The sequence below is a fragment of the Heptranchias perlo genome, chromosome 38, assembly GCF_035084215.1.
Source record: "Heptranchias perlo isolate sHepPer1 chromosome 38, sHepPer1.hap1, whole genome shotgun sequence".
Classification (NCBI taxonomy): Eukaryota; Metazoa; Chordata; class Chondrichthyes; order Hexanchiformes; family Hexanchidae; genus Heptranchias; species Heptranchias perlo.
In genome coordinates, this window is record NC_090362.1 from 7,034,109 (window position 1) to 7,056,367 (window position 22,259).

At 48.1% G+C, this 22,259-nt stretch overlaps 1 protein-coding gene across 5 annotated transcripts in view; it reads right to left on the reverse strand.

Annotated features, from left to right (window-relative positions):
- Positions 1-22,259, reverse strand: part of LOC137304692 (zinc finger protein 609-like) — a 188,750-nt gene that overhangs the window by 50,616 nt on the left and 115,875 nt on the right. For all 5 annotated transcript variants that reach the window (XM_067973353.1, XM_067973355.1, XM_067973356.1 and 2 more), the window contains exon 3: positions 20,528-20,750. In XM_067973353.1, coding sequence (XP_067829454.1) covers positions 20,528-20,750 — 223 coding nt within the window. The remainder of the gene's footprint in view (positions 1-20,527; positions 20,751-22,259) is intronic.

The following is a 22,259-nucleotide window of genomic DNA, read 5'->3' on the forward strand; positions in this document are numbered from 1 at the left end:
GGACACGGGGGCGAGCGGAGGTGGGGACACGGGGGCGAGCGGAGGTGGGGACACGGGGGCGAGCGGAGGTGGGGACACGGGGGCGAGCGGAGGTGGGGACACGGGGGCGAGCGGAGGTGGGGACACGGGGGCGAGCGGAGGTGGGGACACGGGGGCGAGCGGAGGTGGGGACACGGGGGCGAGCGGAGGTGGGGACACGGGGGCGAGCGGAGGTGGGGACACGGGGGCGAGCGGAGGTGGGGACACGGGGGCGAGCGGAGGTGGGGACACGGGGGCGAGCGGAGGTGGGGACACGGGGGCGAGCGGAGGTGGGGACACGGGGGCGAGCGGAGGTGGGGACACGGGGGCGAGCGGAGGTGGGGACACGGGGGCGAGCGGAGGTGGGGACACGGGGGCGAGCGGAGGTGGGGACACGGGGGCGAGCGGAGGTGGGGACACGGGGGCGAGCGGAGGTGGGGACACGGGGGCGAGCGGAGGTGGGGACACGGGGGCGAGCGGAGGTGGGGACACGGGGGCGAGCGGAGGTGGGGACACGGGGGCGAGCGGAGGTGGGGACACGGGGGCGAGCGGAGGTGGGGACACGGGGGCGAGCGGAGGTGGGGACACGGGGGCGAGCGGAGGTGGGGACACGGGGGCGAGCGGAGGTGGGGACACGGGGGCGAGCGGAGGTGGGGACACGGGGGCGAGCGGAGGTGGGGACACGGGGGCGAGCGGAGGTGGGGACACGGGGGCGAGCGGAGGTGGGGACACGGGGGCGAGCGGAGGTGGGGCAAAGGGGCGAGCGGAGGTGGGGCAAAGGGGCGAGCGGAGGGGGAGGCAAAGGGGCGAGCGGAGGGGGGGCAAAGGGGCGAGCGGAGGGGGGGCAAAGGGGCGAGCGGAGGGGGGGGCAAAGGGGCGAGCGGAGGGGGGGCACAGGGGCGAGCGGAGGTGGGGACACGGGGGCGAGCGGAGGTGGGGACACGGGGGCGAGCGGAGGTGGGGACATGGGGGCGAGCGGAGGTGGGGACACGGGGGCGAGCGGAGGTGGGGCAAAGGGGCGAGCGGAGGTGGGGCAAAGGGGCGAGCGGAGGGGGAGGCAAAGGGGCGAGCGGAGGGGGGGCAAAGGGGCGAGCGGAGGGGGGGCAAAGGGGCGAGCGGAGGGGGGGGCAAAGGGGCGAGCGGAGGGGGGGCATAGGGGCGAGCGGAGGGGGGGCATAGGGGCGAGCGGAGGGGGGGCATAGGGGCGAGCGGAGGGGGGGGCAAAGGGGCGAGCGGAGGGGGGGCAAAGGGGTGAGCGGAGGGGGGGCAAAGGGGTGAGCGGAGGGGGGGCAAAGGGGTGAGCGGAGGGGGGGCAAAGGGGTGAGCGGAGGGGGGGAAAGGGGTGAGCGGAGGGGGGGAAAAGGGGTGAGCGGAGGGGGGGCAAAGGGGTGAGCGGAGGGGGGGCATAGGGGCGAGCGGAGGAGGGGGCAAAGGGGCGAGCGGAGGGGGGGGCAAAGGGGCGAGCGGAGGGGGGGGGCAAAGGGGCGAGCGGAGGGGGGGGGCAAAGGGGCGAGCGGAGGGGGGGCAAAGGGGCGAGCGGAGGGGGGGCAAAGGGGCGAGCGGAGGGGGGCAAAGGGGCGAGCGGAGGGGGGGCAAAGGGGCGAGCGGAGGGGGGGCAAAGTGGCGAGCGGAGGGGGGGCAAAGGGGCGAGCGGAGGGGGGGCAAAGGGGCGAGCGGAGGGGGGGCAAAGGGGCGAGCGGAGGGGGGGCAAAGGGGCGAGCGGAGGGGGGGCAAAGGGGCGAGCGGAGGGGGGGGGCAAAGGGGTGAGCGGAGGGGGGGCAAAGGGGTGAGCGGAGGGGGGGCATAGGGGTGAGCGGAGGGGGGGGGCAAAGGGGTGAGCGGAGGGGGGGCAAAGGGGTGAGCGGAGGGGGGGGCAAAGGGGTGAGCGGAGGGGGGGGCAAAGGGGTGAGCGGAGGGGGGGGCAAAGGGGTGAGCGGAGGGGGGGGCAAAGGGGTGAGCGGAGGGGGGGGCAAAGGGGTGAGCGGAGGGGGGGCAAAGGGGTGAGCGGAGGGGGGGCAAAGGGGTGAGCGGAGGGGGGGGCAAAGGGGTGAGCGGAGGGGGGGGCAAAGGGGTGAGCGGAGGGGGGGCAAAGGGGTGAGCGGAGGGGGGGCAAAGGGGTGAGCGGAGGGGGGGCAAAGGGGTGAGCGGAGGGGGGGCAAAGGGGTGAGCGGAGGGGGGGCAAAGGGGTGAGCGGAGGGGGGGCAAAGGGGTGAGCGGAGGGGGGGCAAAGGGGTGAGCGGAGGGGGGGGCAAAGGGGTGAGCGGAGGGGGGGGCAAAGGGGTGAGCGGAGGGGGGGGGCGAAGGGGTGAGCGGAGGGGGGGGGGCGAAGGGGTGAGCGGAGGGGGGGCGAAGGGGTGAGCGGAGAGGGGGAGGGGCGAGCGAAAGAGATTGAAGCAGAAACCTCAACAAATAATATACAGAATACTGGAGTTTGAAAGAAAAATGCTTTTTTTCCCCCCCCAGTGATTTTCTTACAACTACACAATTAATAAGGCTTCATGACTGTGGTGTAGGGTCTGACAAAGGGGAACAGCTGAAAGATGGGATTGGAGGGGAAGACTGTCCCGGTGGATCGGATTTTAATGATATCAATCCATAAATCTTGGAGAGGCAGATGTGTCCATGCCAAAATCCATAGTTATGCTATTATTTCCACCATTGACTTTACTAATGGTGATGATATATCTAACAATTCAATGACTTAATTTAAATTAAAGTAGTTATTCTGCCTCAGTCGAACCCCTGCTCCTGATTCACTTGAGAACAAGACTTACTACCAGCTTCAGTACCTTTGTTACAAAAGAAAATCGAGCTTTTTTCAAAAGCAAAATCTGTCAATAGTCTTTGCAGTCACTTTTGTACATCCCCTCAAACTGTGTGGTTTGTAATCCAGAACACATGCAACGCCAATTGGGTAAATAAGCAGAACAGTCACATGAATTATGAAATCAATTTTGTATTTCTTTGTGGACATGAATTGGAAAGCCCACACGTTTGATTTGTCAGCAACATGGAGCTGTGGTGAAAGAATACAACATTCAAAGACATTATAAAGCAAACCATGGTGAGAAGTGGTAAGTACGCAGGAATTTTATGTAAAGGTAATTTTTCTAAATCAACACAGTTTTTGGGGGTGTTGGACACCCAGGATGTTGTCGGGGCCCATAGCCTTTGCTGTATCCAGTGCACTCAGCAGTTTCTTGATATCACTTGGAGTGAATCGAATTGGCTGAAGACTGGCTTCTGTGATGGTGGGGATATCGGGAGGAGGCCGAGATGGATCATCCACTCGGCATTTCTGGCTGAAGATGTTTGCAATATTGGCCAGGACACTGGGAGAACTCCTTACTCTTCTCAGATCTTTTCCATCCACTTGAACAAATAGATGGGGCTCGGACTTAACGTCTCATCTGACAATGCAGCACTCCCTCAGTACTGCTCCAGAATGTCAGTCTAGTTTATGTGCTCAAATCTTGGATGGGGTTTGAAACTATGACCTTCTGACTCAGAGATGAGAATACTACCAACTGAACCAAACCTCTGTCAGAATGATGCCAACAGTCACCTTGAACAATCAGCATCTTCACAGAACTCTCATCATCTTTGCACCTGCTATTCTCAAGATTTCTGACTCTCAAAAACTACCAACCATCCTTTTCCCAACTGTTAAAAAAAGGTTGTGAGCTGGGGCCGCTACGCAAGTGAATTGGGCCACATTATCACCGCTGGAACAATAATGGGCCAGAGCCAGCAGCCTAGCCAACCAGCACTCCTGGGAGGAGACAGAAGGAAGGGAGACCATTGGAAAGGTTCAAAATTCAAACAATGCAGGCACTGTATGATATCTGCCAACCTCCTTGCAATTCTCAAATATTTCTCTTTAAAGAGGATCAGAATTCCAAAATCAGCTTCTACCCATTAACATTGTGTCCAATCCAGTTAAGGCAATCCTCCAAGATAAAGCCTTGAAATGAGTTTACGCTAGAGTTCTCATTAAATCAATACAAAATGGAATTTAGATTTGTTTCAATCTAACTTACAATGCAGAGCCAATAGTAAGGTTACAGTTCCTTGGACTATTCCTTTAACCCCTTTGTGGACTGCGGGAGTCTGGTTATTTCTATCATGTCCTGAATTATGATGGCAAATAGAAAAGATGTAGACCTGGAAGTTTATAAAAGGCTGTTTTTTGTACTGCTGCTGCCTCATTGGTGAATAGATCCTGATTAGAATTTTGCCCCCTTTTTAACTCCAAGATTATCCAGTGAATAACAACCACATAGACCAGGAATGTCCCAGATTTGATCAGCTGAGAAGGCAAAATATACAGCTGCCTGGAGGTGCGTGTGTTGACATTTCAAGGGGACGGGATCAAGCTTGGTTCTGAGACACCGCTTCCCGTCACTGGTGTAGACTGCCGACACTGGCTCAGACACGAGGTGTCAGAAGTGCCCATAAATCGTGGCCCAAGCAAGCAGTCAACATCATCAGGAGATGAACAAAGGGAAGAAAGTTGACAAGGGGAAAAAAGTTACCTTAGTGATGGGAGGGAGGAAGGATGGGAGGGAGGAAGGAGGGGAGGAGGATAGAAGAGGAGAGGATGGAAGAGGAGAGAGAGAGAAAAGGAGAGCTTCCTGCTGCAGTATCAGCAGATTGCTCCCCAGAACAAATCAGACCCAAATGATGGCTCACTGCCTCACAGTAAGAACACAATCAATTAGAACGCCCCTGGGCACTTTAAAACTCATGTATAAACACACCAAAGAGTCATTGTTATATAAACGAGTTCTAACCGAAGAGCAGTAACATCCTTAGTAAAGAGTGCACAAATAAATTATCTTTGCATGGCAGAAGATGCACACAGCCAGAACCTATAAACATGGAGTGAGCTCCGCCCTTTCTTTGCATCTCTCCAATATCGAAACATCCCCTGCAGAACTGCAGCTCTGCAAACCACGCCGTCTTCACCAGTGTTACAACAAATTGATTCCTCAAGTACTGAATTGCATCGTAGCTTTGAAGTGCTGTTGAACAGTGACAGGGTGATCAGCCTGCAAGACTCCTCTCGACAATGTCATTCTCTGGTTGAAGTTGCTTTCACACTGGTGTGTGCTTAGACTGCATCCCAGGAGACTGGTACCCGTGATTCGGTTCCCACCTTGACACTGCTAAGTCCAGCTCCCTGATCCCAGCAAGAATTGCAGATCCATGGGTTTATGAGTGTGCCCCCTGGGGTAAGGAAGCTGGATTTAACATCGCAAACTCTGGGAGTCAGCACATGATGCAGGCCTCCCGGAATCCGAGCTAAGCGTCAAGACGACAGGCCACAACCTGCTCCCAGGGCTTCACTGAAGGCGCTCTGTGACCAGAGCACGAGAAGATTCCAAGTGGCTGGCAAAGCTTTCCTATAATTTAAAATGGTCTGTTGCAACACAAACTAAAATAATTTGGAAAGTTTGAGGAACAGTTTATTGTTTTATGGAGGAGGAGCAAGTAAGACCAGGTCATTACACGTTAAACTCTTCCTTCAACCCCTCAATTTATAGCGACATAGAATCATAGAAAATTTACAGCACAGAAGGAGACCATTCGGCCCATCGTGTCCGTTCTGACCGAAAATGAGTCAACCACGTAATCCCACTTTCCAACACTTGGTCCGTAGCCTTGTAGCTCACGGTACTTTCACCTGAAGTGCCGTGAGCTACAAGGCTACGGACCAAGTGTTGGAAAGTGGGATTACGTGGTTGACTCATTTTCGGTCAGAACGGACACGATGGGCCGAATGGTCTCCTTCTGTGCTGTAAATTTTCTATGATTCTATGTCGCTACAAATTAAGTGGTTGAAGGAAGAGTTTAACGTGTAATGACCTGGTCTTACTTGCTCCTCCTCCATAAAACAATAAACGTCCAGGTACTTTTTAAATGAGTTGAGGGTTTCTGCCTCTACCACCCTTTCAGGCAGTGAGTTCGAGACCCCTACCACCCTCTGGGTGAAAAAAGTTTTCCTCAGTTCCCCTCCAATCCTTCTACCAATCACTTTAAATCTATGTCCCCTGGTTATTGATCTCTCTGCTAAGGGAAATAGGTCCTTCCTATCCAGTCTATCTGGGCCCTTCATAATTTTGTACACCTCAATTAAATCACCCTCAGCCTCCTCTGTTCCAAAGAGAACAACCCCAGCCTATCCACTCTTTCCTCATAGCTAAAATTCTCCAGTTCTGGCAACATCCTTGGAAATCTCCTCTGTACCCTCTCTAGTGCAATTACATCCTTCCTGTAATGTGGTGACCAGAACTGTACACAGTACTCAAGCTGTGGCCTAACCAGTGTTTTATACAGTTCCAGCATAACCTCCCTGCTCTTAGATTCTATGCCTCGGCTAATAAAGGAAAGCATTCCATATGCCTTCTTAACCACATAATCTATCTAACCTGCTACCTTTAGGGATCTGTGGACATGCACTCCAAGGTCCCTCACTTCCTCTACACCTTTCAGTATCCTCCCATTTATTGTGTATTCCCTTGCCTTGTTTGCCCTCCCCAAATGCATTACCTCACACTTCTCCAGATTGAATTCCATTTGCCACGTCTCTGTCCATCTGACCAGTCCATTGATATCTTCTTGCAGTCCACAGCTTTCCTCCTTACTCATCTGAACAGTACAATTGTGCTAACACGTTGCGAATACTTTGCATCCAAAACCTATCCTCCCTTAAAGGAGGAGAAGTTAAGGGAATCACTTCTGCACATGCTCCTCCACCTCATTTTTAAAAAAAGGAACCTTTTAAGAGAAGTGTATGTGGAGTAAGGTAATGGGGACCCTTCCTACACTGTCACAGTTTGGGTGGGGGTGTTGCTCACCATCTGACTGCACATTTCTACTGTGTCGATATTAATCCTGCACCATCACCCTGACCAAGGAGATATCTTCATTTCGCTTATGTGTTTGTGGCCTTGCGAAGGGCTTCCTCATTCAGCTCCCTGCTTGCAACCCAAGCTGCTATTGTGATGTGCATCAAATGGGCAGCCAGCGTTTGCACACTTTGCTGGAAAATGGCTACTGGTTGCTGCAGACCAGACAGAAAGGTGAACTCCCAATACAGTCAATGAAACCACCGCCTTATTCTGAGGTTACTTCCCTAATCAGCGTGGACTGGACAGGTATCAGTCACATTTAGGGTACCACAGTGCAGTGGTTAGGTTCCTGAACTAGAAAGAGGCCTGGACTAATAATCTAGAGGACGCAAGTTCAAATCCCACTATGGCAGTTTGAGAATTTGAATTCAGTTTTTAAAAAATCTAGAACGAAGAGCTGGTACCAGTCAAAGTGACCCCGAAGCTGTCGGATTGACGTGAAAATCCAACTGGTTCACTAATGTCCCTTACGGAAAGAAACCTGCTGTCATTACCCGGTTTGCCTTATACATAACTCCAGTCCCACACCAAAGTGCTTTACTCTTAACTGCCCTCTGAAGTGGCCTAGCAAGCCCCTCAGTTGTATCAAACCGCTACAAATAATGAGAATAAAACCGGATGGACCACTCGGCTGCGACCTAGACATCAAATTAGTACAAGACAAAGGCACACCCAGTCTAATCGACCCTGCAAAGTCCTCCTCACGAACATCCGAGGACTGTGAGAGAAAGGGATCACGAGAAAAAAATGGCAAGCGGTTTCCATTCCAAGTTTGAGAGACCGGCAGAAAGCACGCTAACAGTTGGTAGAAGACCCATCATAAGCCATACTGGCTATTTCAAGGAGCTCAGCGTTTCACCACAGGCCCTCACGGCCATGTCAACAGGACAGGCTAACAAGGACCTGCTCAGTTTGAAGCGCCTCAAGTCCTCACTTGATCCTTAGTTTATTCAAACAATTCAGCTCACACAGGGCCAGAAAAACAGCAGCAGAGCCAGGCAGAAAATTCAACATCACGAAGAAGAACAGCTGAAAGGATTAGGATTCAGAGTGCAAGCTGGACAAACTAAGCTGTCTGATTTCTATCCACAATTGGCTCCTTCCATGAAACCACATTCAATATTCTTGGAGGAAAATAAAATGGAATGAAAACAGTTCCCAGTGTCATGGTTTGCATAAATCAGAAATCATTTTGTTGATCGCTTAAAGGACTTTCCACCTTTCCGGAATTCCATGATCCCAGTAGGCGAGTCCTCATCAAGTGTGTGACTGGCACTGTCAACCCCTTACCCTTTCATCAATTGCCCTCAGGGAACGCATGGGGACAGTGATTCTGGCCTGGTTCACGCTAACAGTCAGCAGTCAGAACGGTGCCAATATTTTCTTATTTAAGTACACAGGCAGTCCTTGGGGCTGCACATTCCGTACTACATAAAGAACGCACATGGCCACTCCGAGCCAACACATTCTGTACTTATGTGAAATACACACAAGTGCCATGTGCCATGCTGGGTCTCGCACGACACAACACGCTGAAATCTTGGTGAGAAACAGACATCACGACAATAATGCCCCCCTCTACCTCTCCCTCCTCAAGACCCTCCTTAAAACCTACCTCTTCAATCAAGCTTTTAGTCACCCCTACTAATGTCTCCTTCTTTGGCTCGGTGTCAATTTTTGTCTGATTACGCTCTCATGAAGTACCTTGGGACATTTTCCTACATTAAAGGCGTCGTTTAAATGCAAGTTGTTGTTTTACAACAAGCTGAGCACTTTATTTATCCTGACTAATCCACTGACACACTGAAGCAATTCATCTCAACGGTGGTGGCCAAAAAATAAAGTCTTTCTCCTGCCCATGTACACACTACTACAGAAGAGAGAGAGTAAACCGGAATAAAAATCACTCGCCTTTCTGTATTGAAGACAAAAGATGAGGAACTCTCAGTCTGTAAACACATGGTGCTGCTCCGTCCTCTCCACCCCAGGGTCTGGCTCTACAGCCGGCCAGAAACCAGCATCGGGGCTGGAGAAAACAGGTTGCTGATCGCAACCACTGCGGTGGGAATGTCGAGAGTGAATGTGGCACGACATCAAAAGAGACCCAACTGCCCAGACAACCCAGCCCTCGAAGCCCAAGTAACAAATATTTCCCATTTGTTGGTTTGTCCTGTTTACAAACCTCTCGGTCCTCAAAATTTAAAGGGCTGTTTTTCGCATTGCTGCTGCCTCATTGGTGGATTAATTCTAAGACCAAGGCCTCTGGGAATCAGTTGAGATTAATAGAAACATTAACACACACATGGACAGAAATTTGGGCACTCCTGCATGAGGTCATCACAAATGTATCTAGGCCACTCTGCGACTGTGATTTGCACACTTCAGCTGAGACTGGGGGGCTCAGACTCAGCCAGTTGCAATGAAAGCCTCTTCTCTCTCTAAGGTGTGTAAAGGCCTCACATGAAATTAATTTGGGATAGTTTCAACCCAATACCTAGACAGCACAGGCCCAAAGCTTCCCATAATTTACCACAAATTAGCCACTTGTACACAGGGACAACAACTTGCATTTATATATAGCGCCTTCAATGTAATAAAACATCCCAAGGCGCTTCACAGGAGCATTATCAGACAAAATTTGACACTGAGCCACATAAGGAGGTAGTAGGACAGGTGACCAAAAGTTTTGTAGAAGAGTTAAAGCGTCTTAAAGGAGAAGAGCGAGGCCGAGAAGTTTATGGAGGGAATTCCAGAGCTTGGGGCCTCGACAACTGAAGGCACGGCTGCCGCTGGTGGGGCGAAGGTAATCGGGATGCACAAGAGACCAGAATTGGAGGAGTGCAGAGCTCTCTGAGGTTTGTTGGGTTGGAGGAGGTTACAGAGATAGGGTGGGGGTGAGGCCACAAGTGCAAATATCACACTGGCACGAGCACGGACACATATACAGAACAGACTCACGTGGACGGTCAGACAGACAGTCACTCGCACAGACATACCAAAAACTATTTCTGTTTTTAAAAGCCAGCAAGTTAATAAAGCTTCAATCCTGATAAGATTCCACAGAGCCCTGCCCGACCTCCCCGCCTCTCTCGGCTAAACAGACCAGCTTCCCACAGCACTAACAGCCACTGGCTTATCTTCAAACCTCTGCCTCTCTTCACTGGAAGTGAGATAACTATCAGGACCGCAAGGAGGAAGCCACTCATCAAAAGCAGACAGGCACACACCAGGGCAATCAGTCAGCGGGTTCAACAAGTGTTTAGAAGGCTGTCGTCCCAGAGGCAGCTCGGGTAGAGGGCTGCTGTGAGGTATTCTGGCCCCAAGAGCAGATGACTGAAATGCAGCTGGGTATCTGGCAGTTTGTGGCATCACTGAAAGAGGTTTGGGTCAACTAGTCAAGTGCGGTTAACTTATAATCGGCACAGTATCTTAACAATACAAATCTAACATTGTAGAAAAGCATGAGACACCACATTGAGTTATCAGCTTCCAATCGGTTCATAGCTAAGGTTAAAGAACACCACCAAAAAGCTGAAAATCAACATAAAGTTTCATCAGACTTGGAACCCACATCAACAACATAGAAACATGGAAAATTTACAGCACAGAAGGAGGCCATTCGGCCCACCGTGTCTGTGCTGGTCAAAATAGAGCTACCCAGCCTAATCCGTAACCTTGTAGGTTATGACACTTCAAGTGCATATCCAAGTACTTTTTATATGGGATGAGGGTTTCTGCCTCTACCTCAAGCAGTGAGTTCCAGACCCCCACCACCCTCTGGGTGAAAACATTTCTCCTCAGCTCCCCTCTAATCCTTCGACCAATTACTTTAAATCTATGCCCCCTGGTTATTGACCCCTCTGCTAAGGGAAATAGGTCCTCCCTACCACTCTATGGAGGCCCCTCATAATTTTATACACCTCAATTAAATCACCCCTCAGCCTCCTCTGTTCCAAAGAAAACAACCCCAGCCTATCCAATCATTCCTCATTGCTAAATTTCTCCAGTCCTGGCAATCTCCTCTGTACCCTTTCTGGTGCAATCACATCTTTCCTATAATGTGGAGACCTGAACTGTATGCAGTACTCAAGATGTGGCCTAACTAGTGTTTTATACAGTTCTAGCATAACCTCCCTGCTCTTATATTCTATGCCTCGGCTAATAAAGGAAAGTATCCCATATGCCACCTTATCTACCTGTCCTGCTACCTTCAGAGATGTGTGGACACGCACTCCAAGGTCCCTCTCTTTCTCGACACTTCTCAGTATCCTCCCATTTATTGTGTCATCCCTTGCCTTGTTTGACCTCCCCAAATGCATGACCTCACACTTCTCCGGATTGAATTCCATTTGCCGCTTTTCTGTCCACCTGGCCAGTCCATTGATATCTTCCTGCAGTCCACAGCTTTCCTCCACACTATCAACCATGCGGCCAATTTTTGTATCATCTGCAACCTTCTTAATCATGCCCCCTACATTTAAGTCTAAATCATTAATATATACCACAAAAAGCAAGGGACCTGGTACTGAGCCCTGCAGAACCCTACTAGAAACAGCCTTCCACAAAAACACCCGTTGACCATTACCCTTTGCTTCCTGCCATTGAGCCAATTTTGGATCAAATTTGCCACTTTCCCTTGGATCCCATGGGCTTTTACTTTTTTGACCAGTCTGCCATGTGGGACCTTGTCAAAAGCCTTCAAAGTGGAAAAATGTCCCACGGTGCTCACAGAGGCGTAACCATGTAAAAATGGACACTGAGCCACAGAAGAAGATATTAGGAGAGGTGACCAAAAGCTTGGTCAAAGCGGTGAGTTTTAGAGTGTCTTAGAGGAGGACAGGGAATTAAAGAGGCAGAGATATTTAAGATGGAATTCCAGAGCACAGGGAGCCAATGGTGGGGCGAAGGGAGGGAGAATGCACAACAGGACAGTAAGAGGAATGCAGAGTTCTTGGGGAGGGGGTTTGTAGGGCTGGAGGTGATCACAGAGTTAGGAAGGGACAAGGCTATACAGGGATTTAAATACAAGGATGAGCGTTTTAAATATTCATCAGCACTTCGGATCATTAGTGGGGATCAGTGCAGAGCGAGCGCAGTTGTTACTGGGGGGTGGGGGGGGGGTGGAGGAGGGGGAGGTCAGTACAGAGTGGATGACAGGTACATTCTCTAATGGGAGGGGCAGTGATGCTCAGGGCTGTGCTCGCACGTCGCCTGGGGGGCAGTTTTGAAGTGGCACTGGCAAAGAAGTGGTAGCAGATCAGCATCAGCTCTCACTGGGGATGATGCATCACTCCAATAATAGAGGCAACAGGAGAAAATAAAGCTAGCAGTATTACATAAAATAAAAACAGAATGTTGAATGTTGTATCTAGAATATAAGCTAGGAACAATTTCGTCTTTTACCAGGAATGTACGGTCAGAACAGTCCATTAACAGGGCAGCAATATAAATTTGCCAACAAAAATAGAAATATCCTTAAGATTTGAGACTGTGGAATTCCTATTGTAATAATAGATCAGTTTGTCACATCTCACAGAGCAGAGACTTTGTGGTGAATAAATTATGGCCTCAGATTTGGTCTTTGGATAAGTCTGTACAGGACAATGCCCAGTGCACCTGATGTACTAAAAATGATGTACAATGGTTATAATCCAACAGGCAATGTGGGACACAGAATGTAAAATGTGCACATATGGACAGAAAAGGATAGGGATGGGGGAGGGGAGTTGTTGGATCTGTCATCTTTGCTGTTTTGAGTGCTGTCAGGAGTCTGCAAGCTAATAGCTATGACTGTCACGTTAAAGAGTTCTCATTTCCCACGTTGCCCGATTCAACTTCTCTGAACCCTGCCCTCAATATGCTAATAGTGTACGGCAGAGTTCACACTAAACCTTAAGCAGGCTGCCTTTGGGAGTGTAAACCACATGGGGTCACCCCGGCCCCAATCTCCCACCAGGGAGACTTCTTTAAACAAACATTATTTGAATATTTAACTGAATAACTATATTTAGATTATATACAATTTTCAATTTTGTTTTAAACACACAGAACGACTAGCGTTTTATATGGTACCTTTAATGTAGGGAAAATGTCTCTCATCATTTTACAAAAGGTGTGAGGCTGAGCCAAAGGAGGAGAGATTAGGAAGGATGACCAAAAGCTTGGGCAAAGAGGTGGGTTTCTAAAGAGGGCAAATGAATTGTGTTATATACTAGAAATACCTCTGAGGGGAGGGGGACTGGATGGTGCTGTGTGTTAGACCCCCTGTGAGGGGAGGGGGGGACTGGATGGTGTGTGTATTAGACCCCCTGTGAGGGGAGGGGGGAATTGGATGGTCCTATGTGTTGAGTCTTTAAGGGGGGGGATGGGGGAGAACTGGATGGTGCAATGTGTTGGACATTCTGTTTGGTCGAGCTTTTTTTTTACCATTTTACCACCAGAACCCAGGATGGTACAGAGGCCAGACCAAAAGTATAAAGTGCCATACAACGCCAGTTTGTCCAATTGCAACACAGTCGCCCCTGAACCTAAGAAAAAGTATGTCCTGACACATTCTCAGTGGTTTGAAATTTGAACACTGCAGACAGGCATAAACAAATCCAGCTGCTTAAATCTCCCTGGGTGCAATTTACTTAAATGAAGTCCATGTGAAAAGCCTCCACTTGCTGGTGTGAACCATTCCAGGGCTTTGAGGTTAGTGTTACCACATGCGCTCACATCTCGCACTGCAGTTGGAAGCAAAACACAGGCTCAAGTGGATGACTAAAGTTTTCCAATTGTCTGAGTGCAGCGTTTGGAGCTTGCTGTCGATGCAGTAATCTTATCTCAGCAGGAGTGCTCACATTACTTATTAACACCAGTGCGCCCTGATATTTGAAGTTCTGTGCATTCATTTCACTTGTCCACAGGGCAAACTGCACTTAAAGTGGCCTGCTCCTTCCCTTAGCAGATTGAAGGTTCGATTACAGTAATGGTCGCAGCTTGCAATCTTAGTACAGGTTCTGTTCTTAACTTTTTTGTTGTTGCTATTTTTAATGAAACAAGTGATATTTTTTCCCCTCCTAATAGTATGATTATGTGGAATTTTAATTAGCCGAATATTGCCTGCTAATTCACTGGAGAACCAATTCCAATTGAAGCATTTACAAGACTTCAGCAGAGCAGGAAGAGCTGAAAAAATGAGGGGAATGTGAAAAAGTTGCTCTTACAGTACAAGCTTTCACAGGAGTTCAGGGATCAACATTCATCTAAGTCAAAAGTCAGCAAACAAAGCTCAAATTAGTGATGGGGTTTGGTTTTGTAATGCTCTAATTCCAGCTTTTCAGGGTTCAAGTGATACAAGATGAAAGAAGTCATGCCAGGGAAATCAGAATGCAGCAGAGCCAAACTGCCACTAACCCTATCTGCAGGCTACAGCACACCAACCTGGCAATGACCAAGGACAACTACCTTCGCAGGCTCTAGGTCAGCAAGGAGGCAAGTTGAAGATCTGCGCTATCTGCTGCAAGGATGCCTGTGGTCAACTTGCATCATCTGGATGGCAGTGCCAGCGACGATGGCAGTCAAGGTTACCTCCACCCTCAACTTTTTTTGCCATCACCACCTGCCAGGCATGTGGCACTGCTTCTCCTGTGGAGACAGTGCCCTGGAGTACCAAACGGAACAACACTCACATCCGCCTCATGATGTAGCATTCTTTATTCATCATCCCATCAAACAAGAGCTTCAGGTTCTACATCACTCCATCATTCCCTCTCAGACTCGATTTCATGCTTCCACGTGCATTCTGCCTTTCCATGGGCTTTTCCAGCCACTTAATTTGCCCCAGACAGCCTTTGGAAAGGCTGAAACAATTTCTGACCCCCCACTTATCTTTGAGTGGCCGTATCTCTTCACATTTTCCATGCTGACACACCCAATTTCCAACCCCTCCCTTTGGCCAACTCCCATTTAGCAGCAGGCCCAATATGGCCTGGAACATTTAGCACTGTACATTTAACTGGTGCCGATCTCAGGAAATCCCATGAGATTAGACCAGAGTTGGTTCAGCCAGCATTACGCTTGCTGCTCTAAAATCCTGGCGCTATAGCAACAGAATCAAAAAATACCCTAATATGTTGGAATATTAATCTTGGCCAAGTTTGGAGCAGTCTCACTTTTAATGCACTGTATCACCAGGATCTAACGTAATCCCTGTTCTTCTCTACAAGAAAAGAGTTATCATTAAAAAAATAGATCGACTGAATCTAGAGTATTTTTCAGCAAGTGAGGCAGCATCTGTGGAGAAAGAAACAGAGTTAACGTTTCAGGTCAGAACCTTTCTTCGACCTGAGACATTAACTCTGCTTCTTTCGCCACTGATGCTGCCTGACTTGCTGAGCCTTTCCAGTATTTTCTGTTTTCACTTCAGATTTCCAGCATCCGCAGTATTTTGTTTTTGCTTGGGTATTTTTGCTGTACTTCCCCATGGATCACTGAAAACAGCCATCAGCATTAAGGGTACAGGTAGCATCACTAACTGCAGCAAGCTGAGACCACGTTGTGGAACCGCAAGTGATGGACTCTCACGCAGGGTGGGAGCAGTTCTTATTTGAAGGATACTGTTATGTTACCATGTCTGAAAAGCACACTTGAGAACGACGTCCAGCCGATCAGCATTTACCATTTCTTGTCTGCGCAAAATCTTCCATGTTCCTGTTTTGCTTCCTCTCTCCTGCACATGGAATTCTCAGATTGTCTACAAAGTAACTTCACACCCATACTGCTCATGAGCACCAGAAGCTGCCCATCCTTTCACGTACGTGTGTGTGTGTGTGTGTGTGTGTGTGTGTGTGTGTGTTTTTTCCTCCCCCTCTTCTGGAGTACACAGGCCTCCTTCCCATCTCTTCCGTGTGGTGCAAGGCTGCACATCCTCCGCGAGGTGTTAGAGGTGCGCAACCCATCACAAATTTCATGTCCAGTAGCGAGACTCTCAAGGTACCAGTAGTTTTATTGATGCAGTTGGAAAAATGGAGCTGTCTCACCACCAGCAGTGAACAAGTTAAACTTGAAGTTGCCAAGTACTCAAAAAAAATCATCCATCAACACACTGCTTCTCAGTAAAGAAAGCAGGTCATCGGGAGTTCACAACTTAGAGTAGCAGATTAGTGTGGCAAAGCAAAGTTCTCAACCACTCTCCCTACAGCCATCAGCACCCTTCTCCTCAAAAAAGTTCCTCTCAACCCCCACCCCCCCCCACCCCATTCTCCCCAACCACACCATCAGTATCAGTGGCACTATGTGCTTTTTCTAGTCTTTCATAGTATAGAATCTTTTCAGCACAGGGGGAGGCCATTCGGCCCATCATATCTGTGCCGGATCTCTGAAAGACCTATCCATCCAATCCCATTTCCCTGCCCTTTCCCCATACTCTTTCATTGGAGTAGGCCATTCAGCTCATCGAGCCTGTTCCACCATTTAATTAGATCCGTAACCCTTTATACCCTTGCCTAACAAAACTATCAATCTCAGTTTTGAAATTTTCAATTGAACCCCGGTCTCAACACCTTTTTGGGGGGGGGGGGGGGGGGGGGGGGGGGAGTGTTCCAGATTTCCATTACCCTTTGTATGAATAAATGTTACCTTACATCACCCCTGAACGGCCTAGCTTTTTAAAGATTTATCCCTTTAAATGCTGTGGATTCTGCTTCTACCACCACTGCTGGTTGGGCACTCCATGTTCCAATTCTCTTAACCTCTTCTCCTTTGTTCATCTTAATATTATGCTCTCTAGCTGCCGACTCACCAACCAGTGGAAAGAGTCTCCCCCCCCTCCCCCCCCCCCCACCCCCCAACAATGTATCTTACCAAAACCCCTCATAATTTTGAGCACATTTATCAGATCTCCTCTTCACCACCTTCATTCCATGAAAAGAGCCTGTTTCTCTAATCACTGTTTTCTAAAAATCAGTGCACAGCTCAAAGCACCAGAGAGCTTTTATTTGCCACTGAATCGAGGGACTGGTTAACGCTTGTTACCATTTTAAGGCATTTTGTAAGGGAATCCTGGATCAAGCCTGAACCTACAGGATCCAGCCAATCAGATTATTGCATTCCAAATGCTGCGAGTGAATGGAAATTATCACTGTGAAAATCAAAACACACTTCTAGCCTAGGCCCACTCATAAATCTCCATTAGCTCCCTCCCAAAACTCTACTGCTCCTTATTCAGTCTCACAGAGAAACGATCCATTATCATAGCTAAATCATGCCTGTTATAAAGAGTGCAACAAAGATGTACTGTATTCCAAATAGCAAAAGCACAAGATACAATGCAGTCTTCATCTTCCACCCCTGTCTGGTGAAGACCACTGCCCATTATTCTCCAGTTACTTCAAGTCAACAGACCACATTCCTGTTCAATATTACAGACCCCAGCATAGGAACATAAGAAGATAGGAACAGGAGTAGGCCATTTAGCCCCTTGAGCCTGTTCCGCCATCAATGAGATCATGGTTGATCAGTGACCTAACTCCACATACCCGCCTTAGCCCCATATCCTTTAATACCTTTGGTTAACAAAAATCTATCAATCTCAGATTTAAAATTAACAATTGAGCGAGCATCAACTGCCATTTGCGGAAGAGAGTTCCAAACTTCTACCACCCTTTGTGTGTAGAAGTGTTTCCTAACTTCACCCCTGAAAGTCCTGCCCCTAATTTTTAGGCTCTGTCCCTTAGTCCTAGTTTTCCCAACCAGCAGAAATAGTTTCTCTCTATCTATCCTATCAGTTCTCCTTAATATCTTGAAAATTTTGATCAAATCACCACTTAATCTTCTAAATTCCAGGGAATACAACCCTAGTTTGTGTAATCTCTCTTCATAATTTAACCCTTGGAGTTCAGGTATCATTCTAGTAAATCTGCACTGAGCTCCCTCCAAGGCCAATATATCCTTCCTACGGTGCAGTGCCCAGAACTGAACACAGTACTCCACTTGTGGTCTAACTAGAGCTTTGTATAGCTGTAGCGTTACTTTTACCCCCTTGCATTCTCGTCCTCTAGATATAAAGGCCAGCATTCCATTATCCTTTTTGATTATTTTCTGTACCTGTCCATGACATTTTAATGATCTATGTACATGGACCCCTACGTCTCTTTGGACTTCCACTATTTCGAGCTTTTCACCATTTAGAAAATACTCTGATCTATCCTTTTTAAGTCCAAAGTGGATGACCTCACACTTGCCTACAATGAAATCCATTTGCCACAGTTTTGCCCACTCAATCTATTAATATCTCTCTGTAATTTTATGCTTCCAACTACACTGCTTGCAATGCTGCCTATCTTTGTGTCATCGGCTTGTGTGGCTCTCTATTCCATCATCTAAGTCGTTAATAAATACAGTGAATAGTTGAGGCTCCAACACAGATCCATGTGGGACACCACTAGTCACATCCTGCCAATTTGCACTCATTATTTCTCCATGTAAAAGTCACTCCCACCAAAAAAAAAATTCAAAACAGGTTGGGTTTGTATCCAATGAGGTGAGAACGGTGTTATCATAGAATCATACAGCACAGAAGGATGCTATTCAGCTCACAATGCCTGTGCCGGCTCTCTGAAAGAGCTATCAATTAGTCCCAATTTTTACTTTTTAAGTATATATCCAATTCCCTATTGAATCTGCTACCACCACCCTTTCAAGCAGTACATTTCATATCATAATGACTTGCTGCATTCAAAAATCTCTCATCTCTCCTCTTTTGCCAATTATTTTAAATCTGTGCCCTCTTGTTACCAACCCTCCTGCCAGTGGGAACAGTTTCTCCTTATTTAATCTATCAAACCCCATATTAATTTTGAATAACTCTATTAAATCTCTCCTTAACCCTCCCTGCTCTGAGGAAAACAATCTCAGCTTCTCTAGTCTCTCCACATAACTGAAGTCCCTCATCCTTGATATCCACCTGAAGCTCGTCATGCCAATGCTTCTCTACTTTCAACTCTTCGGTTTCAAACTCCAGTCTACATCATTAAAATAAAGCAGATTAAATTCTGCCCAATAGAGTCCAAGTAACAACTGTGTTATCAGAACGACTTCAGAAACCAATTTAGACCAGTGCTTCAGTCCAGGGCATTTAATTTCCCTCTACTTTTGTGGTTTCGCCAGACAAAGAGATGCCTCCTAAAACCGACAGCTCAGGTGTTGTTGACTGGGAGGGGGCAGGAGAGAGAATGCTCCTTCCAAATTTCCCACTATCCATGTGCAGGAGTACCTAACAGCCACTCACCACCTTCCCACAATAGCACATCCCAGATCAGCAACTCAGTCAGTGTGAACCTGCATCTTACCATCCCAGCAGCTTCAGTGTGTCACCGGGGCACCTTTCAATAACAGTGACGCTTCCACTACTCTGCAACGTAGCATTCAAAGAACCACATTCAGTGGAAGAAAATAAGCATTATAAGCAATACCAACTCCAACTTTCCAATACCATTATCCGTCTGCCCTCTCAGGTGGACGTAAAAGATCCCACGGCACAATTTTAAACAGAGCAAGGGAGTTCTCCCTGGGCAATATTTATCCCTCAACCATCACTAAAACAGATTATCTGGTCATTATCACATTGCTGCTCGTGGGAGCTTGCTGTGCACAAATTGGTTGCTGCATTTCCTATATTACAACAGTGACTACACTCAAAAGAAGTACTTCATTGGCTGTAAAGTGCTTTGGGACATCCTGAGGTCATGAAAGGCACTATATAAATGCAAATCTTTCATTCTTTTATGTGGAGGGCAGCACCAAATAAAACTCCTGCCATCTGAGGTAAATAACAGGAAGCAGCAGTTAATCAGGACCTGTCCTCGGGGGTTGTGACCGATCTGGGTTTGAACTTTTACCCCCAATAGGAGGTTTCCACCAAAACTCATTCCGTTCAGCAGCTGGTGAGGAACATGGGTTCAAGCTCTGCCTCAGCCACGTGCCAGCAGTGCCACACACGGCACTACTCACTGCGTTTCATCGACTGTGCCCTCGCGTGCTCCTGTTCCACACCTTCGCGCCTCACCGCACATATACTGCTTTTAAAAAAAAACCTTCCCTCTTTTGGTTCGGATCTAATTTGTAAAAATCACTTCATAAACATGGCCCAACTAAGGCCTTTTCAACTGAAGGAACAACTCGGGTGTTTAGTCTGAGCATTTAAAAAAAAAATAAAAATAAGTACACATCTGTGTTTGTCTGGCAGTATCAAAACGCATGATGTGAAAGCCTGGCTGTTTGGAGACCACATTCTAAACAGCCACCCTGGCAATAATGCAAAGATCACGGTCAATAAAATTCGATGCCCCGTTATATAAAATCCCAAAAGGGTGTAACACACGTATTGGCATTCTAGCACATTGGTCAGACGGGCCCTGGATATCAATCCACTAAAAAGTTACATGGATTTTAGAGATGAAATATAGCTTGCCTCATTTTGTTTTTTTAAACGTCTGCAAGCCACAACCTGCTTGACTGTAGTTCTCACCACAACCCACAGATCAGACGTTGCAGGTTCCTTTATTAAACCAAAAGCTCAACGCCAAGAAAGCTCATACATATTACTTTCTTACCGTCTTCCGTTTCCTGCCAGACAATCCCTTCTAGATTCACACTTGTCCCTGGTTCACAGGGGCCTAGGCACTCGGGCTCTGTCTCGAGTCCAACATCGCAGGTATTGACTGCGATCGAGCGTGTACGGACCATGATCTGCTCCACTGGGGATGCAACACCACTGTTCACGGGAGGCAGGAGATGAAGGGGTGGAGGGGCTGGGGTGGAGGCAGGGGAGTCCATCTGCGGGGAGAAGAAAGTTAAACACACGTTATACACAAGGAATCCATATTTCTTTTTTGTTAAAACTTTCAATGCCATTTTCTTTGCTGGGTTAGATTCCAAAGCATCGAAAGCTGCAAATAAATTAACTATCCTGCACCCAATGATAAGCCGGCTGAGAAATAAATCTGAAAAACTGCCATCGGATCACAGTTTCAGCACTGGTGGTCCTGCAGTTACAGTACTAGAGCACTGGACACACAACGAGGAGGATAGAACTATGAAGTCCATCCCTGACTAATATTTACACTTGACCTTCCAGGTTTCATCAATCAATACCAAGTCTTTCATGGAGAGGGAGGAAATAACAAAGTTCTTGAAGACTGCCCTGCCCTACCCACAGACTGTCAATACAGAGATACTAATAGAGCTCGTAGGAACACACCAGACTTAGGGTTGCCAACTGCCCAGGATTGTCCTGGAGTCTCCAGGATTTAAAGATTAATCTCCTGGAAGAAGCTGCTTTATCATTTTGAAAGTGTTCGTATGGAAATCCACTGGTTACGACCAGTGAGGGGATGTCAACAGGTATCACCTCGTGGATAAGGCTCCAGAATGCACATTTGCCAACATTTCCCCGAGTATAATGTTGGGCCATTTTTAAAAACAAATCATTTTATTTATAAGCTTAAAAAATAATTTATTTAGGACACCGCTGCAAGCAACTGGGAGAAAAATCAATGGGGCGTTAAAAATGTTTTTCCCATTTTCTTTGACACTTTCATTTATTAGTTATTAAAAATTGTGGAGCTGGAAAAAAAAGGCTGTTTGACTGTCAGTCAACAATCATCCAATCGGGTAACAAAGACTCTACTCTGTTTCCAATTGGCCTGGGAAGGCACTGAGCCACAAGGATGGACGTTCAGGCGAGCAATACCGGGATCGTGGGGGCGGAGCAGTGAGATGAACCCGCCCAGAATACATCCAACCAGAGTTGGCTACTCAGACCGCCAATTCAGATTCCAACAGAAGTCGCGCGGCAGAGCTGGACTCCAAGATCATAAAGACCAACAGCTAGTAGGAAGGCATCGCACTCTGAATTCAGTAATGGATAAAGCTAACAGTGAAGTACTGGGCTCCCAATTCAGAAACCAGAAGAACACTGCACTCCAAGTTCAAAGAGTCCAAGGAAGCTGGTGGAACAGCATGGCGGTCATTCAAAAGTCCTGTTCAAGTGACATTTGAACTCATTTCCCCAGTTTTTAAGCCTTAGAGAGGGCATTCCATCTTGGAGTGTTGTCAAAGTGTCAAGTAGGGGCACGAAACCAGCAGTCTCGTAACTGGTCACTGGTGAAGACCAGCAACTATACCAAGTCTTCAACAAGTCTAACAACCACTGTGACATCCTGTTTGGACCAATATAGAGGAGTCCAAAACTAGAAGTCATAAATATAAGATATTCACTAATAAATCCAATAAGGAATTCAGGAGAAACTACTCAAGAGTGGTTCGAACGTGGAACTCACTACC